Raw genomic sequence first — 21,078 nt, forward strand, 5'->3', positions numbered from 1 at the left:
GGAGGACAATGATATATGAATGGTGTTTTACATTTTTGTTACATTCTTATGGCTTAAATTTTTTCTCTTTGTTTGTATTCTTCCTCTCATCTACTGTCTTAGATTTTCTTTCCAACTTTTCTCCAACCCACAGCCAATCTCTGTCGGCTCCTCTTCCACTCTTCCTGTGAATTTTTACTTCTGACTTCTCTCTTCCTATCTCATGAACATCGCATACTACACTACTTCTGTCCTCTCATCCACCATTTGAAATTGTAAACTGTTTTAACAAATTTTCTGTTTATACTACAGTTATTGAACTCATCATTGTGGTTGAATGTGAGACAGCAGTAGATGCCTTAGTGGGAGGTATTAGGTTTAAGGCTATACATTGTGTACACTGGGTGCTGTTGCTATCGGTCTCACCTTTAAAGATGAGGTGCTGGGAACCTTCAGGGACCCCATAGGTCTACAGGGAAGAATTTATGCTGCCTTAGATCCTTACTTCTAGATGGGAAGACACATGAACAACTTGAAAAAACAAGGGAATAAAGTGCCCCAAACAAACCAAGTTGCTTCAACAACAGACACCACTGATAACACAGTAGAAGAAATGTCCAAGAAGGAGTTCAGATTGTATATAAACTGATCTGTGAAGTAAAGGATAGTATAAAGAGTGAAATCAAAGAAAAATACAGGAAGTGAGAGAACACTTCAATACAGTTAGATATTATGAAAAAAAAAAACAAATAGAAATCCTCCGAATCAAGGAATCAGTAAACCAAATTATAAATTCAATAGGAAGTGTCACCAACAGACTAGACCAATTGGAAGACAAAACCTCAGACAATGAAGACAAAATATATAATCTTGAAATCACCGTGCACTCTTGCTTCCACAACCCAACTAATAAGTGAGACAACTCCTTGTTCCCCAAAAATTGTGCTTCCAGGGTCCCACTTCGAACTCATTGCCTAAATCTCCAAACTGTCAATAAGTTTGAATTATTAACTCACTATTTTGATGGAGTAGAAGAAAAAGAACACCTGGACTTGCAAGGCCAGGGCCCACTGATTGAAGCCATATACACAAGAAAGTAGGTGAGGTCAGACTTATGGTCTCGTGAGCCCAGTGTGGTCCCTTAGACTCAGAAGGATAAAAAAGAAACTGAGGCCTAATGATGTGCAAGATTGACATCAAACCTACTAAATCCAGTGGGAATGTGATAGTAGAAGCAAATGTGACTCCATTTTGTCTGCAGAGAAGGTGGTAAGAAACCATGAATAGAACATCTAAGAATTATGGGATAACATGAAACTACTGATCTCCTCTATATCATTATGATATCTGACCCTCCCTTCCTACTTTCCTATATTTTGCTCTAGCTTCTACATATTGAACATTTTACCCTTGATTTTCTGAGACTGGCACATTTCACTTAACACCATGTTCTCTATTTCTATCCAATTACTAACAAATTCCATAATGTCATTCTTTATGGCCAAGTAAACATCCATTGTGTATATATACCACAATTTCTTAGTCCATTCATCTATTGATGAGCATCTGAGTTGTGAATTGTTCTGCAATAAACACTGAAGTAGCTGTCTCGCTATAATATGCTGATTTTAGTTCTTTTGAATAAATATCAAGGGGTGGGAGAGCTGCATATAACATCTCAACTTACAAATACTGAAGGCCAAATGAAATAAAAAGTCTGAATTGTACCTTGGTTGCACACCACCACAGAAGTTACCATTTTAAAATGCATTGATCTAATTGCATAATATGTGGTAGGATATATTCTGAAGAAAAAAACAACTTTACATTTTTTCAATATTATTACTGAAGTAACCAATGGTATGGTTATTCTAAAAATTCTGCATGTATGTCATGTAAAAAAGTAAATATTATGTTCCTATCAATAGGGATTAAGATTTTGGTTTGAAAGGAAACAAATACAGAAAACTGAGGAAATTAAGTAAAAATCTGTTGTACCTTAATTTTAAGTGAAAACATCAATATAAACACAATATTCATTTATCTTACATATGTGTATTTCTAAACTCTGTTCACTGAAAAGATCTTATGAAAAATTACCAATCCACAACTAACAGGTAGGCTTAGTGTCCAACTGTGGTTTCTAAATGCCGTTTTCTACTGAAAGGAAGTAGGGCTTTTTGAAGAAATTGCTGAGTCCAAGTCTGGGGCAACAAATGCACAAGACAAGGCAGAAAAATTCTGGCATAAAGAAAAGAAAGTGCTTGAAGACTATGTGACTCATGCTCAAGACAGAGGTGTCGATCTGATGAGGTTGCCACAGAATACCACTTTTCATTCACATGGTACCAGGAAGTCACAGCCAATACAAACAAGCAGGAAACGCAAGTCAGAAGGAAGAGACTGGGGCAGAAGAAACAGACCTATCATTATTCACAAATGACTGAAAGGCTCTACAACTACCAGTATTGATTTAGTAATGTCACTGGCTACAAATAAATATAAAAAAATAAATTGCATGTCAATATATTAGCAGTGTCTGGAAAGAATACCAAGTGATATTACTCAAAATAGCATCAGAGACATCAATTCTGAGACAAATATTTGAACATGTATATAATCAAAGGAAAGGCAATTTGATTACCAATGTACATACTAATTGTAATGAATTGAATAAAAGTATGTTTAAAATCATGGATGCATACTACAAAAAAAATCTTCTGATAGACCCAACCTGATCTTTTCTTAAAATTGGGAGCCATCTCACCACAAAGCCATGAAAAGACAATTTCAGCTTTATGATAAATTACTGCAAATTCTGAACCTGCTTGGAATGTCTGCCCGTGCCTTGAATTCACCCATGCCTGGCTCTCTGACCACATTAGCAGCCCTCTCTGAAACTTTAGTGACGCCTCACAAATTTTGGCCTTCCCTGACCAGACACCAACCCTCTCTGAGGCTCTAATGACCTTCATAAATTCAGATGTCGGGGCCAGCAAAAATGTAAACTACGTTTAGTGTCATGCTCATCGGAGTTGTGTTATCTGTAACCCACTTTGTGTAACTTTCTGGGCTATAAAGCTGGTTCCCGAAGTTTGGGGTGGGAGAGGCAGCCCAGCCGGTCGAAATAATAAGCTTGCTTTAATTTGATTTTAATTGGAGTCAGTGGTCTTTTCTTGCGTCTTGGCCTAACACTTCATGTGTCAGCATCAAAGGATGACAGGAAACTTTTTAAAAAAATGTAAAGAGGAAAACAACCAAGCTTTTTCTGTACCAACTACACCCCAGATAAACAATCTATAAAGCTATTTTAATAGAAACACTGCAAGTAATCAGAGAATCTGAGTATTATTTGCCACCCCTAATAAGACAATGGTGAAGATCATCAATGGCTGCTAATCTCACAAAGAGACCACCCAGACAGGGCGTCTTCTGCTGAGAGTTCACAATAACTCTCTAAAGTATACTTGATAAAAATCTAAATTTGAAAGCCTGTAGATTCAATACTACTTCAGTATATAGAATAGGGGAACCTGTAGAATGACATAAGATGCAAGATATAAGAAGCAAAACTGAGATTGTGGAGAATTCTACGAAGGACTGAGGGAATTTTTTCTTTTTGGTCATAATTAAAAGAAATGTAGAGAATACTTAACAAATTCCACTGTAAAAATATATTTATCCCGATGCAATCTATGTATCATTTATAATAGGATTCCCACTAATCTTAAAGTGTGTTAACTGAATGTGGTCATACATCCTTGTGTATGTGTGCTTGTAGAGAGAGTCCTTATGTTTTACGTGTATCAAAGTGCTTTTCAGATGAAATGATGCCCGACATCTGCTCTTCCCATACTCGAGCCTGGGAAATATATGCCATGTTTTTAATAGTGGTTGAAGCTTGGTAGTGGGCATGTGGACTCATTTGCTTTTCTCTATTTTTCTATGCCCCAAAATTTCTATCTTAAGAAAATGCTATTTTGACACTTCGTTTCCCTATATAAAACCCTTGAAAGGCTCCCTTCTACCAAAGAGCTAGATTTAACTCTCAATTTTTCTACATTCTAGCCCTGAACACTAACATTTCCTTTATAATCTCTCAAATTTTAGCCTACCAAATTTTACTCATTCTTCAATGTTTGTCTTGTAACTTTAGAGCCATAAGAGAGTCGATCCAACTATATTATGCCTTTTGAGCACTTTTAAAGTTTTACTCTGCATTTAGAAGTTGTTCAAAAGCCCAAAAATGTGAAGAGTCAAGAGAAGGTCAGAGATCTTTTATTTTCAAAGGCAAATTTTCTATCAAGAAATGGAAATAAAGGCTAGAAATCTGCCATGAAAGCAAAGAGCCTAGTAAAGAGATTAAAAAATATTAAACAAGGAAAGACCAGGTGGACAAAGAGGCAATAAATATCAGATAATTGACTGAAATTAAATGTATTAATATATTTATGTTAATCCATATGAGATTGCCCATAGTTTATCCTCTTTGACTCACAAAAAAAAAAAATGACAACTTCGGGGCTGGGTTGTGGCTCAGTGGTAGAGCATATGCCTAGCACATGAGGCCCTGGGTTCAAACAGCTTTATTTTATTCAAGTCAATGAATAAAATAAAGCTATTATTTAAAAACTATTTTTTTTAAAAAATGACAACTATACATGGTCCAACCTATTAAGCATAGAGTCTAGCTCACTGAAAGACAGAAATTCTTTCCCAAACAACTTCACTCCTCATTAACTAAACCCTACCATTCTCTTAGAATAGACAATGAAAGAACCTACGTTGTAAGAAACTGCAATAGATTATAAGTTGGGTGGGAGACCACAAATTTAGTAAAGATAGATGCTAAGGGGAGAAAACTGAGAACCAGTAATGTTTAAAGTATCTCTGAAAAGTAAAGAATAGGATAAAGCAGCTAAGGTGTTGGACAAACTCAATTTCACTAAAAACACATATGCTAAATTTTCCCTTTTCATCTAATTGCTGTATAAACAAATACAGATATAAAGCTATCTTTTATATTTACTTTTAAATTAGAAATCCCACTAATTATAAAGGATTAATCATATTTAGTATAAATAGATCCTACAGGATACTTGAAAATAGACAATGTTAAAGGATATATGAAAATTCTCTATTAATCATAACTCACCAAACTACTTCCTAACTTGGTTAACATTTTCTCCATTTCTATGTGCAGTCTGCATTTATGAACTCCTTTGATCTGAGAGATGTTTTAGTCATGGATTTTTGTTATCATCTAGCATCATCATGTTTTAGACATGGATTTTTGTTATCATCTAGCATATGACTAGCAAATATTAGGCACTCAAATACCTGTTGAATTTATCAATAAATGACTAATAACTATTTTTATTCTTGGCTTCTGTTTTTAATTAAAAATAAAACAAAACCACCAAACTTGAGCGAGACACCAGGACACAATGTTGACTACTATAGCTGTATAAAGAGATTCAAAGAAAATCTTAAGATGACGAATTCTCTTTTAAACTACGAAAAAAGTAATAGCTTCATGTTTGTAAAAAACAAATGTAAAATGTCTATTATGTCCTATCAGGTAATTCTTAAAAAAAAGAAAAGAAAAATCCCTAATGGTTCAATGCAAGTTGACATGAATATGTACAAATTTTAGTAATAGCTGGATGTTGCTGTTCCAAGATTCTGATTTTGAAAGTTGAAAACCTCTATTTAAAAAACAGTTTTGCCAGTCAAACACACCAAAAAATAAAAGGTTTTTAATATGCCAGTGGCCATGCAATTCACACACTGAACTGTTCTACACAGGGGGGCTTCACGATCCAGGAGCCATAGCCGTGCTGCTGCAAGTAGGACTTCAGTAAAGCTTTAGCCTCTTGGTATGAGCCAGACAGACGCTAGAGAGAGAGAGAGAAAGATCAAGTTATTCTAAACCAGCAGATGTGACCTATGAAAAGTTAAGCAGTCCTATTGTACAACTTTACATTTTAAAGAACTAATGACAAATTTTTGAATTCCTACTTCAATTTAAAAAAAAAAATTTGTAGTCGGACAGAATGCCTTTATTTGCTTATTTTTATGTGGTGTTGAGGATGGAACCCAGTGCCTTACACATGCTAGGCAAGCGCTCTGCTGCTGAGCTATAGCCCCAGCCCTTTCAATATTATTTTTAAGCTACAACATTTCCTATTTGACACCCTGACAGATTTTGCTTAACATTTTTAATTAAAAGAGCAAGTGTGCTCAAAAAATTTTTGAAAAAAATCAAAAAATATAAAAAATGAAAAGTACCTATAATCCTCAAACTATAGATAACCGTCATTAATAATCTGTTTCATTTTCTTATAAATGAACAAACAGAAATGAACTTTTAAACAGGTATCTTTAATAAAGTATAAATTATTTAAAATTACTTACATAAAATTCACCTACTGAAATGTACTGTTTGCTGTTATCAGCAAATTTATTGAGGTATGCAAATACCATCATAATCCAGCTATAAACAAATCTATCACCTGTAAGAGCTTTACTACTGCACTTGCTGTCTGTGTCCCTGTGCTTGGCCTAGCTAGCCCTGAGTTTTTTCTAAAAATTTCATTTGTTTTGTCCAGCTTCTTCCAATTAAAATAATGTTTTCCTATTCATTCATGTTGTCTCACCTCTCAGTTTATTCTTTTTTATTGCCGTTAATATTCCATTGTATGGATATATCACATTTTGTTCATGCATTTACCACCTTTTGAATGTGTGCATTGTTTGCAGGTTTTGACCACTGGAACGATGTTGCCATGAATGTTCACATGAGTCTGGGTAAATACAAGGCTTTTTCCTCACATCCAAAGCAGCACTACTGCAGCACACAGTAAAATGTTTACCTTCACAAGAAAATGGTAAACTGCTTTCCACAGTGGTCTTGGGAGAAGGGTGTTATGAAAAAATAAGCCTGGCCCCTTCTCAGGCTACTCTGGCCTCCTGTCTTGCCATAGCACCCCCTCCCCCAGATCTCTCTGTTTTTATGTGGTACCAAGGATGGAACCCACTGCCTCACAGGTGAGAGGCGGGTGCTCTACACTGAGCTACAGCCCCAGCCCTCATCTCTCCCTTTTGAATGCACTATTAACATACCATCTGCCATCTGCCATAATGCAACACAGCCAAGAGAGCCCCAGGGCATCAGAGCCAGCATTACGCTCTTTGGGCTCTCTGACCTCCGAAAATGTGAGCTAAATGAACTTCTCTACAAAGTACCTAGCCTTAGGTATACTGTTATACTAATGGAAAAAGGTCTAACACACTCACCATTCTAGAATCATCTGTGGAGAAAACTATTTCTCTCTCCCAATGAATTATGTTGGCAACTTTGTACATAATCAATTGACCACATGGATTTATTTTTGTTCTGTGAATCTATATGTCCATGATTATATCAATATACTGCCTTAACTACTGTTGCTTTATTATTTTATGCAGTTGCACTTTGTTTTATTGTGCTTCATTTAATTGTGCTTCTCAGCCACTTTGTGCATGTGTGTGTGTGTTGTGTGTCTGTGTGCACGTGCACATGATTTAACCAACTGAAGGTCTGAGGCAACCTGTGTCAAGCAAGTTTATTGGCACAACTATTCCATAGCATGTGCTCACTGTATGTCTGTCACATTTTGGTAATTTTCTTAATATTCCAAACTTTTTCATTATGAATATATCTGTTAAAATGATCTGTGATCTTTGTTTTGAGGCACCATGAACTGTGCCCCTGTAAGAGGATGAACTTAACTGATACCTGCAATGTGTCCCTGTGCTCTGCTGATACTTGTTCCCAGTCTTTCTCCCTTCCCTCAGGCCTTTGAGACAGATGATACTGAAATTAGGTCACTTACCCTAAAACAGCTTCTAAGTGTTCAAAGGAAGGAACATATCATCCATCAGTTTAAATTGCTAGAAATATTTAAGCTAAAAAAGTTAAGCATGTGAAATGCTGAGACAGGCTGAAAGCTAGGCCTTTTGCACTCATCAGTGAGCTCTGTTGTGAATGCAAAGTAAAAGTCCATGTAGGACTACTCTAGTGAGCACATGCATGAAAAGAAAGCTAAACAACCCTACTGCTGATGATGGAGAAAGGTTTAGTGGTTTGGAGAGATGATTAAACTGTCCATGCCATTTCCTTAAGCCAAAGCTCAAACCAGAGCAAGGCCCTAATTACAAAGGTCGAGAGGTGAGGAAACTGCAGCAGGAAAGTCAGAAGCCAAATCCATAACAAAAAATTGCTAGGCGAAGTCCCAGGTGCTGATAAAGCAGCTGCAACAAAGACCTAGCCATGATAACTGATGGTGACTAGACAGTTTCCATGTAGATGAAATAGCCTTAAAGAAGGAGATGGCACCTAGGCTTTAAGAAGAGTCGATGCCTGGCTTCAAAGGACAGACTGATTCTTGTCAGGGGCTAACACAGCTACTGACTTCAAGTTGAAGGCTTATTTATCCCTCTGACAATGTGACAGTAGTTAAGAATTATAATGAATCTAATCTACTTGTCATTTACAATTTGACAATAAAGCCTGGATGACAGCACACCTGTTTACAAATGGTTTGCTAAAGGCTATAAACCACTCCTTAAGACCTACTACTCAGGAAAAAAGATTCTGTCCAAAATCTCACTGTTCATTGTCAACGCACCTGGTCACCCAAGAGCTCTGCAACAACACTGGCAAGGCTTTCTTTCACTTTTGCTAACATGATGCCCTTCTGCAGCCCATGAGTCAAGGAGTAATTTTGACTTTCAAGTCTTATCATTAAGAAACACTTTCATTAATGCTACATAGCTACCATAGAAGTTGATTCCTCTGATTGATCTGGGCAAAGTAAATTAAAAACCTTTTGGAAGGGAATCACTGTTCTAGATGCCATAGAGAACATTTGTGATCCATGGGACATAGTCACTATTTCAACAGCAGGAGGTTGAAAAAGTTGATTGATTTCAACCCCCATGGAGGATTTTGAGGTGTTTAAGACTTCAGTGAACAATATGGTAGAAATACCAAGAAAACTAGAATTAGAAGCCTGAAGATATGATTGAATTGCTGCACTCTCATGGTAAAACTAATAGATGGGGAATTGCTCAAATGGACGGGCAGAAACAGTGTTTCTTGAGATGGAATCTATTCCAGGCAAACAGGCAGTGAACATTGTTGAAACAACAAAGGATTTTGAATTTTAAATTGACTTATTTGATAAAGCACTAGCAAGTTTTCAGAGGACTGATTCTAATTTTGGAGAAAGTTCTACTGTGAGTAAAGAGCTATCCATTGCCACTGTATGCTACAGAGAAATCTTTTATGAAAGGAAGAGTCACTTGATGTGGCAAACATCACTGTTGTTTTATTTTAAGTTCCAGATACCCCAACCTTCAGCAACCACCACCCTCATCAGCTGGCCATCATCAACATGGAAGCAAGACCTTCCAACAAACAGCAAAGATATTATGACTTATCAAAGGCTCAGATGACTATTGGCACTTTATCAATAAAAGATTTTTAAATAAGTACATTTTTAAGACAATGTTATTTCACTTTTAATAGACAATAAATTTAAATTTTGTATGGCCTGAGAAGTAAAAAATTTTCTGAGACTTGCTTTATTCTCATGGTTTTAGAAATAAACCCATGGTTTCCTCAAGTTATGCTTGTAGTTAAGTTTTGAAACCAGATAGGATAAGTTTTCCAAATTTGTTCTTTTTTCAAAATTGTTTTGGCTTCTCTGTGTCATTTTAACTTCCATATCAATTTTACCATTGGTTCATCAATGTCTACACAAAAGTCTGCTGGGATTTTGATTTTGCATTGTAGCTACAGACTAATTTAAACAGAAGTGAAATCCTTTTCCAATCCATGAATATTGGCTACATTTCCCTATTTACTTAGGTCTCCTTTAGTTTCTCTCAGCAATGTTTTATCATTTCCAGTTTATAGGTCTTATACTTCTTTTGTTGAATCTATTCCTCCCTGTGTCTATATTTGAGGCTGTGTGGATGAAACTCTTTTTTTTCTGGGCTATAGATACACTATTTTTATATATTGTTCTTATACTGTGATCTTGCTAAATTCACATATCATGTAGTTTTTGTGTTTCTTGGCAATCACAATTACTTTTTTTTCCCTTTATATCTGTAGTAATTATTCTTTCATTCCAAAGGATTTTTTAACCTACAAAATGACATCATCAGCTAGGAAGAAGGCAACATTTTCTCCATCCCCTTTTTCACCTTTTTCTTGCCTTGCTGTCCTTGGCTGTGATGAACAGAACTCGTAAGTGGCGAGAACTCTTGCCTTCTTTCCCAATCTTGGGTTGGGGAGGGGATATTCAGGCTTCTAATATTAAGTATAATGTCAATGAAAGAGTCTTCATTGATGCCCTTTATGAAATTGCGTAAGTCCATTTCTAGGCTTATTTGTCCTGCATATTGATTGTGAATGGGTGTTGGGCTCTGTTAGATATATTTTTGTATGTACTTTAAGATAATTATGTGAGTTTTGAACTTGAATTTATTATATGAATAATACATGACATCAAATAATTTTCTGATGTCAAATCAACCTTGCATTTCTAGTATAAAACTCCTTAGACATAGTCATTTTTGTATTTGTATACTTTCAATTTGGTTTGTCAATGTCTTGGTAAACATTTTTACATTTGTGTTCATGAAATGATACTGGTCTGTAGTTCTTATTTCTTGTGTTTTTGTCCAGTTTTGGTGTCACAGAAATACTGGCCTTGAGAAATGAGCGGAGGAGTGTTATCTCCCTAGTTTCTGAAAGAGATTTTGAAGGATTTGTATTGTACTTTATGTCTGGTAGAATTTGCCAGTAAAGCCATATATGTGCCTGAGATTTTCTTTGGGAAAAGAATAGTGCAACTTCTCAATTAGGTTCTATTTAATTCTGTATAATTTTTTTTTAAATTTATACTTTTCTAGAAAGTGTGTCCATTTCATTTAACTTTCCAATTTGTTGGTAAAAATTTGCAATCACAATTATTTTAATTTTGTGAGATCTGTAATAACCCTTCCTTCATTACAGATTTTCATAATTTGTGTTAGTCCTTATTTTTTTCTTGTTTGTTTAAAGGGTTATCAAATTTGCTTACTTTTAAAAATGAATCATCTTTTGCTTTCATTGATATTTTTTCTATTTTAAATTTCATTAATTTACCTTCTGATCTATATTATTTCCTGCCTTCTATTACTTTCATTTTGGTTGCTCCTCTTTGATTTTTTTAGCTTAAGGTGGGGAGTGCAAATAACTCATTTTAGGATTCTTTTCTCATAAGCATTTAAAGCTTTTAGTCATATACCCTAAATTTTAATATGTAGTATTTCATTTTCACTCAGTTCAAAATATTTAGTAATTTTCTATGAGTCACAAATAATTTAGATGCTAATTTCCAAGTATATGGCAATTTCCCAGATTTCATTCTGTTAATTTCTACTTTAATTCCATCATGGTTAGAACATTCTTTGTACGATTTCAATTTTGTTACTATTTTTAAGTTTCTTTGCTTTCATTGTGAAATCTGTCTTCACCATTGTGTACAGCTGCTGTAGTCTCTTCATAGATATTTACTCTTATTTTTATGTTTTAGCCTAGCCTCCTAGTGGTTGCTTTCTGTCTGTCTGTGTACCTTAGTAATAAGCAAATGATTCTAGCCAAGGCTGTACTCAAACACACTAAGCCTCTAAGGCTTCCCTCTTATTCTGATCAATTGATATGTGGCAGGGAGTATATCTAATGTTTAACCAGTTCTCAAGTATCGCTTGGTTTTCATTATTTGCTGGGTTCTCTTGACTCTCCCATGTACGTGGAGGCAGTTTTTCAGTTCAAAGAACATGGAAAATGTTTCTCTCCCTCTTCTCCAAAATCCTCAGGAGTAAGTTTCTAGTTGCTAGTTGGTCTAGCACTTGCATTCACTCAGGACTGTAGCCTCTGGCCAGCAAAGTGTCAGTCTTCCCTATTCATTTCCTTCCAAGTTTGGCACCTGAAGCTGACAAAACCACAAGTGTTCATCCCAAGTTTCATTCTGGTAAAACCACAGTTCTTGCCACTCAAACTAGAGAGGAACAAGAGGATGAGAACCACCCCAGGCAAGGAGGCAAAAATCTTGTTACTTTCACCCAAAGTCCTAGCAGCTTTTCAATGTTTGTTTGTTTTTTCTTTTTTATATATATATATATATATATATATATATATATATATATATATATATAGAGAGAGAGAGAGAGAGAGAGAGAGAGAGAATTTTTTAATGTTTATTTTTCAGTTTTTCGTTGGACACAACATCTTTATTTTATTTTATATGGTGCTGAGGATCGAACCCAGCGCCCCATGCATGCCAGGTGAGTGCGTTACTGCTGGAGCCACATCCCCAGCCCCTTGTTTGACAAAAAGTAGAAGGTGAAGAAAACAATTTCCAGAGTTGTGAAAGATTGTTTTTGACAAGATTATTTTGACAATTTTGACCAGGGTGACAGTTACATGGGTACATGTACATACATCAACTCTCATGAATGTGTTTTTCTATACTCTTTATACCACCAAAATCAGAAATTATCTAGATAAGCTTTTATACTATGTATACACATACAACTATAGTTAGTATAACTGCTTTACAAACAGTTGGATCATTAAATACTGATGAAATTAAGAGTTTCATAGAACACTGTATTAGCAAAATTAGATTATCAAAGAATTTATATTTAATAATGAAAATATGAAAGTAATTAAACACATCCAGTACAACCTGAATTATTTTGGAACTTACACAAATATCAATATATGTGAAGTAATATTCTTACATTAAAAGTTTAAGTATTATCTATGAAAAGGAGGTAGGATTACAAGTAATATACATACGTGCATATGAACATATTCACATGTATACACACGTGTTTATGTGTGTGTGTGCTGGAGATTGAACCTAGGGTCTCATGCCTGACTTCTGTATTTTTAAAAAATTTTCAAAATTTTCTACTTTATGTTTGTATGAAAAAAACAATTTAAAGAGAAAATAAAAAAAGGCAATCTATATCACCTACTAAACCAGATCCAAATTAGATGCTCATACCAAAGCTTTTTCACAACTTTAACAAAATAAATTAAAATAAATTTGTAAGGGTATATTAAATTATGTATTACTTTAAGATACTTAGTATGCTTATGTTAACAATGTCATAAATAGGAAAGATGTTATTTTACTTTTCTGGGCATGATATAAAAGGTTTTTGTAGAATGTTGTCAGGGTAACTATACATCACACTAAGGGGAACTTCTTTTAAGTGGTAACATGTATGCACATATCCAGTTTCCAGCATGCTATTTAAAAATTAATCTTACCACTACACATATTATTTTATATTCAGGAACTATTCACAAGCTTTTGCTACATATCATAATCATAAAATACCAAAATATTGTCTTTATTTCTATTATCAATTTCATTCTTTTAAGGACCTTACCTTAGCTGCATGATATGTACTAGCTTCAAGTAAATCATCTTTTTTAGCTTCCTTGGCAAGCAGATTAAATCGACTTAACATTGCAGCCTTACAAAGCCGACTTGCCATTGACACACCACTTTTAAATGGGGAACTAAAGTAGAAAGGAACAAAACATTCATTAATCATTATTTAGTGATTTTTGTTGGCCACTGTAGGAATTAAAATCAACAGTCTACAAATATTCATTCATCCCAATTACATTATGTACGATGCATGTAGTGAAATGTTTTTACATAAAAATTCTGAATATTTAGTTACTTCCTTAATTTCTCTTAAATTAGCTGTAAATTATAGTATTATATTAAAAATAAAGCAGAAGATTGATATTTGGGATATTTCCATTTTTTGAAGTAAAATTAATACTAGGATGATTAAAAGAAAAAGTGGTTCTCCCTTGGATTGACTGGAAGGGAGCATAGAAATTATCTTCTGGGATGATGAAAATGTACAATATTTTGACCAGGGTGATAGTTACATGGGTACATGTACATACATCAACTCTCATGAAATTTTACAGTGCATTCTCTGCCAAAAAAATATTTAACTTAAAAAAATAACATGTATACATCTACTTTACAATCCTTGCACTTGTATATGTGCACACAGATGTTTATGCCATTTATAATTCTAATAAAGTGAGTCCACAGATCATGAACCTTTTTTATGTTGTAACTTTGCTCCTTCATTATATGTTTTCATTAGTTGTTGTGATGGAATATAAAATTGCTAAAATTCTTCATTTTTCCTGCTCTTTACAATGTAACTTCTCAGATCCACCATCAGTAAGTGTGGATAATCTCTCTTCCACTTGAATTTATGCTAGTCTTGTAATTTGTTTTGGTAAATGAGAGAGACAACATGTAGGTTCTGAGCGTAGGCCTCAAGGGACTCGTATTCTTATTCTTTCGAGTCTCCTTCATACTCAAAGTCAGTCTGCTGGCATATGAAGGTAAGAAAACACACGAGTCAGAGCCCAGTTGTCCCTCCAAGAGCAGCCAAACTAACCTTTTTATTGGATCCATAGCCTATTCCAGATGCATGGGGAGTTCAACCACTCAGATGACCCAAGAACTTATAAGTAGTAACAAATACTTGTGTAAAGTCAAGTACTTAAGTTTTGAGGTAGGTGGTAAGTAGCAAAAGTTAACATACACTCTCGGTGTGAATCTACTGACTCTGTAAATTAATTTTCTATCATGATACTTCTATTTAGGTGGTTTTTCAGATAAATTTCTTGGGCTTTTCAGGCATAAATGATATCTTCCGAGGGGCTGAGTGTGTAGGTCACTAGTAGATAGTACTTGCCTAACATATGTGAGGCTCTAGGTTCAATCTTCAGCACAACAAAAAATGATAACAAAAGAAGTGATAGTTTTACAACCTCTTTTTCAAAATTTTATATCTTATTTCTTTCTTTCCCTTGTCCAAATTATTAATGCTATATAATAGCAATAATAGTAAACAATCATATCTTACTCTAGGTGTCAGTGGCAATACTTCTGATATTTCATCACCAATCCTGATAATATTTGGAGACTAATAAAGGCACATTTTGTCCTGTAATCAAAGTGCATAACTAATTCCTTTCTGATTGAATACCTTTATTTAGAATAGCTGTAGAAGTTTATATATGTCCTCTTAGAATTTAGAGATGAGCATATGGTATGGTGTTTTTCCTTGGGTCAATAAATACGACAAACTATTAAGATGTTCTAGTCTGGTATTATTTCTATCATGCTACTATATTCTTGCAGTCCTAGAAAAAATTTCAATTGAGATTCTATAAAGTATATGATTATTTTATAGTGTTAAATTGTCAATTCTGCTTGGATATTAGGGAAGCTTGGCCTTTAACATGTGCGTGCGTGTGTGTGTGTGTGTATTGTGGGGGCAGCAATTTTCAAGTTTAAATATTAATGATACATTAGCTTTGTAAAAGTATTTTGATGTTTTTCTCTTTTTACATAGCATTGGAAGTACATGCTATTTAAAGGTTCATTAAATAATTCTTCTGAACTAACTAATAATGATGCTTTCTTTTAGGAAGAATTACAGTATCTTCTTAATTTTCCCATAAAGATGTTTAGATTTTTCTAGTTTGGGAAAAAATTTTAGAAATTAAATCCATTTCACTCAGGTTTATATTTGTGTAGTCCAACAAAGTACAGTTCTTTTAACTGTATATTTAATTTTTCCCTTAGCATCTATTATTTTATAGATTAGCTAGTGATTTTTCATAGAATCATTTTTTATAATTGTCTTTTTCTGGTTTTAGTTATTTTCTTTACATTTCTAGTTCATTATTTCATTTTGCTTAATCTATTTCCATTATTTATTGATAAACCATTTAAGACTTTGACTTTTTCCTCTGCTTTAAATGAATATCCTGAAAATTTTGATAGGTAATACTTTCAATGTTGTTTTCTAAATATTATACAATTTCAGTTTTTATTTCTCTTTTGAACCAGAAATCAGAAAAAAAATTCCCCCAATGAAAACAATGTCTAGCATTCTGATTTTGTTGTTTATAACATCATTTCGTTATAATCAGAGAATATCCCTTACACTGCTCTACTTTTTGGTTTTTCTGTGTAGCCCAAGAAATGGTCAATTTTGTCTATATTCTTGACAAGTATATTTTTGGGGGGATGCCTTGATTTTGCTGAGGCTATTTGATCCTCCTGCCTCAGCCTCCTGAGCTGCTGGAATTACAGGTGTGCGTCACCTCACCCAGCTATTTTATATTTTTAAGTTGTAGTGTTTAAAATAAATTATACTCAATGATCATTTAAAATGGCTATATCCTTGCTTGTTGTTTTGTTCACTTGATCTACCAAGAACTGATTCAATGAGGTGAATAACTATAGAAATATTTTCCCTCATCTGCAATTTCTGCTTTCTGAATGTTGATTATATTGATTGCTTGCTATATATAGTCATAACTGTTCCAACTTCCTTACGAATCATATCATTTATCACTAAAGTGTTCTGTGTCTTATTGGAAGTAATTCTGTTGGAGATATATTTTAAATATTGAACAAGGTACAATTTATCTTTCATTTTCTTGTTTGTAATCACTTAAGCAAATATTTGGTTATAATACATGTATTAAGCTTATTTTTAGTTGTTAATTTCATCTTTATTATGCCATTCTTTTGTTAGTAGTAAACAGTTTGTCTTTTCAATAGAAAATCTGGTTTGTATGTGTATAGTCGAGACTACATACATATGATCTAAAGAACAAATGGCATTTTCATCTTAGTTGAAGTAATCACTATCATGCTTGAGTAGGTTCATACAAAGAAACATTTGTACATGACCTTAATGAGATCTTTCATAGAAAAAGCAATTTTAACCCTTTAAACTTTTAACATCATTTATAAACTCAATATAAATATATGTTCATATTAAAAGAAGGGCTTCAGTTTTACCCAATCACCAGGGGCAGGAATATTACAAAAACAGCATAGAGCACTATGATTAAGAACAAGGTCTTTGGAAATAAAATGTCCAGATTGAAATCCCAGCTGCCTACCTTACTACTTGGGTGACTTTAGGCAAACTAACCTAGTTTGAATGTTAGTTTCTTTACTTAGAAAAGAAGAGCAATACTACCCAATCTACAGAGTTATTGTGAAGCAGTTTAAGATGGCATAGTTCTCAAACCTGAGATCCAGAAATTCAGATTCAACAGGTGAAACTGAATATTTAGAACAAACACATGATTGTAATGCTTATCACAAAATGATACCTGGAGAAACACACACTCTGGAGCCAGGCTCCTTGGGTCTGATGCTGGCCTCACCACTTACTATGTAACTTTAATAAGCTATATAACTTCTCCAGGCCCTGTTTTCTCACCAGGAAAACAAAAATGATTTAGTATGATGCCTGTAACATTGTCACACTTGATTAATAATAATTATTGTTCAGAATTCAATAAATCATACTAAAAAGTTAGAAATTGCAATCAAAACATCTTCTTTTACTTAATACATAATTTTTAAAAAAAATTTGTAATTCTAACCTTTCAGTGATCTTCCCACTTAGGCCATCGACAATCTCCAAAGAAATGTCCCCTTGTGCCCAATTCATACTCAGGGATTTATATTCCAAGTTCACTTGAGGTGGATATGCAGCGGGTACTAAACTAATATGAGGTCTGTTGACCAAGTAAAACATCGGAAGCTTTGAAGTGAGCGCATCATCAACACGTTGCTTGATTGCGATTTCTAAACCTCTAGTATCACTACAATTCCCATCACCTAGAAAGCAAAAACAAATACTCAGAAATTCAATATCAAAAGAAAAGACTTTGCTAAAAAATGTCTAAGAAAAATGAACAGAATCAACCCAAAGCCCATTTCTCTTTTTTTCAATCTTTTTCTTTTCTTCCTATTTTTTTTTTTAGCAATTCATGACAAAATTTGTATTTTAAAAATATTCTTAGAGAAAATGAGTCATTCTAGTAAATAAAATCAAAGAGTCAGTATTGGCCCAGAAAAAAACTACTACTTTTAATAAGGTTCTACCTGACAATTGGCTCATTCTGTCTTTATTTTCTATTACAGCATAAAATCAGCATATAATTCAGTTTATAAATCTGAATGAGAAATAGTTGGTGAAAGTTGAGTTATTATCCAAGGGCCATAAATTACAGCTGTTTCAGGATCATAATGCCTCAAAATACAAAGTAATTTAATGACCATGTCTAGTTAAAACTGACTAATGCCCAAAGCTCTAAATTCTCAGTTACAATTGCTGAAGAAGAGATCACAGAAAGATACAGTGTCACTAATATAAAATAGGGAGGTTGTTCCAACTTCAAATAAAAAATAGGAAGCCCTCATTTCTATTTAGAAAATAATACTTTAAAAGTAGATGTAGTTCTTAGAAGGTCAGAATCTGTCACAATAGAAATCTATGTACCATTCAACAAATTTCACAAAGTTTTGCTTCCACATCACTGGAATTGTTGAGGTGGTTATTAGGACTTATGCTCATTGTGACCATATAAGCCTTAGAAAATGAACAAAAGCAGATAAGTCTGCTTTTGACATCCTTTTTCTTAGCATTCCTTTGAGTGTTCTAAATCAGAAGAAAATGACAAATGGAGGCTAGAAGGCTAGTCAAATTAAAGATAAAGTTGGGCACAGAGAAAAACTGGAAGAAACTAAGGTCAGAGGAACAGGTACTGGATCTATAATAAAGGGAAGATATAGATTCAAAGGAAAATGTATTATTTAATTATATATTGTAATAATGACAGCAGTTATGCAAAAAAAGGCAAGAAACAGGTGGAAAAGAGAAAAATCCTATAAGTCAAACTCTTTGTAATATTCCTTCAGCAAGAATTAGTTTTACTTAACTGTTTTAATGAGAAGCATAAAAGCTAATGATGTAGTAGAAAAATCACATCCATTAATAGTTTACATTTTTCCTTTATGCATGAATGCTTTTAATGATTTACTATATCTGAAGTATAATTTTTTTCTTGATGTTCACTCTTATCCCTCGAAAAATATACCTCCAAAATTATATTACTGGGAAATTTTGATTTGATTCATTTGAAATGATCTGAAATAACATGAAACTCAAAGGTTGAAGTCAAAGGTTAAATCTAATCTATAGGAGATGTGATAGCAGCTAATATAGGAAAAAAATTCTACCATGAATTCAGCATGGGAAGTCGCAGATTGGGTTTCCATTTAGGCTCTACAATAAACAAACTAAATGACTCTGGGCAAATGTTTTATTAATATTATGAACCTCTTATTATTGACCTGAAAAAACTAAATAATAATTTCTAAGGTTATGAATGATTCCTAAAAGTTCATAAACTATGTTTAAAATAGATTCCTTCTCCAGCAGAAAATCAACATTTGGTCTTTACATTACAATCGTACAATTTGAGTCAATATATGAAAAGGACTCCTGGATACAAATATCTCCGAACAAACATCTGTTAAATATTTAGACAGATGAACTTAACTGTGTATAGCAAATTTGTAAAATGAACCTTAAAAAGCTTGAAAACAAATACAGATCCAATCATTTTTCAATAGCCAAGCAAAGTGAATTATTTTTCCAGATTATTCTGGATCATTTTCTAGTCAAATAATAGTAAATGCCTCTTTAATGCAAGCTTAAACCTCATATTTTATTATTATTTAGTAGTGTTAGATACCAAACCAGGTCCTTGTGCATGCTAAGCAAGTGCTCTACTACTGAGCTACATCCCCATGCCCCATGTTTTAAATTTAAAAAGACAACCACTGCAAAAATGACAAAGTGAGCATTTGTATAACAAAGCATTCTACAAACTTCAAAAAGTAAAATTATTTTAAAATGTTAACATTCTATTACATTAACATAAGTTTTGAAGAATAAAAATTTTTAAAAGTATTGATAGAAAGGGAATAAGGTCATGTTTTTTTCAAAGAATTAGATTCAGTCTTTATTGTCACTTAGTATAGAATGAAAGGGAAGCATACTTCAATTCTAAATAAAGAAGATGTTTTGAAGATTGGAGCTGTTTCATTAATGAAACTGGGTGTCTTTAAACTGCACTACTCCACATTATTGGATACTTTAAAGCTAGGCTTAGATGATCCTCTATCTGGAATGGCACAAGAGTCTAGATATTAGATATGCAGTCATATCTAATATCTAATACAATAGACCATGTGACTAATAAAGTTCCATTAATTCCCAAGATTCTTTTAGCTATTCAAATCACATACTTCCAGTGTACACTTAGACACTGAGAATAGCTCAAAGGGTGAACCATTAGATATTTGTATCCAAATCATCTTTTAAAAAAAAAAATATTTCTGGATTTTGTAATCCTTGCTCCTCAAATGGAACTTAAGAGGTCCAGAAATCTGTATTTAGGAACACCACACATTATCAATCAGCTTCATATGTGTCCCATAGAGATGCCAATAAAGAAAGCAGAAGCCGGAGCTGGGGATGTGGCTTAAGCGGTAGGGCGCTCGCCTGGCATGCGTGTGGCCCGGGTTCAATCCCCAGTACCACAAAGATGATGTGTCTGCCGAAAACTAAAAAATAAATATTAAAAAATTCTCTCTCAAAAAAAAAAAAAGCAGAAACAATTTTCCAAAGTCCTATTATTTTTATTGCTGCCTGGTATGCCCCACATCCATGTGCAAAATGACAATCAAAATGACCAGATCTAATTTTTAAGCCCCTATCCCAAACCACAAAATAAATATGTAAATAAATAAATACTCATGCTTTTAATAAACTATAATATGGAATATGGAGTTAATCATCCAAATGACAAATTTTAAAAATGTCAAATATGTAAATGAATAAATAAATGTAAATATGTAAATAAATAAATGCTCATGCTTTTAAGAAACTATAATACGGAGTTAATCATCCAAATGACAAATTTTAAAAATGTCAAACAAAGCTTTGCTTACCAAAGCTGTGATTCTAGTAAAATCATAGATGTCTTAGACACTTCAGACACTTAAGATCAAAAAGAGCCTTTCCTAAGATTCAGAAAAGTTTAAAGTATTTTGAAAA

The 21,078-nt window shown here is 33.6% G+C and overlaps 1 protein-coding gene across 3 annotated transcripts in view; it reads right to left on the reverse strand.

Moving 5' to 3' along the window:
• Window positions 1-5,718: 5,718 nt before the first annotated feature.
• The window catches only part of Adad1 (adenosine deaminase domain containing 1), a 37,199-nt gene continuing 21,839 nt past the window's right edge, over window positions 5,719-21,078 (reverse strand). For 2 of the 3 annotated variants that reach the window (XM_040293341.2, XM_013363438.3), the window contains 3 exons: window positions 17,552-17,789; window positions 13,483-13,615; window positions 5,719-5,876 (listed from right to left, as the gene is read on the reverse strand). In XM_040293341.2, the coding sequence (XP_040149275.2) occupies window positions 5,763-5,876; window positions 13,483-13,615; window positions 17,552-17,789 (485 nt within the window). In that variant the 3' untranslated portion in view covers window positions 5,719-5,762. Of the gene's footprint in view, window positions 5,877-9,331; window positions 12,012-13,482; window positions 13,616-17,551; window positions 17,790-21,078 lie in introns of those variants that run through there. The other variant, XM_078022154.1, reaches the window with a different exon arrangement.

Source organism: Ictidomys tridecemlineatus, chromosome 9, assembly GCF_052094955.1.
Source record: "Ictidomys tridecemlineatus isolate mIctTri1 chromosome 9, mIctTri1.hap1, whole genome shotgun sequence".
NCBI lineage: Eukaryota > Metazoa > Chordata > Mammalia > Rodentia > Sciuridae > Ictidomys > Ictidomys tridecemlineatus.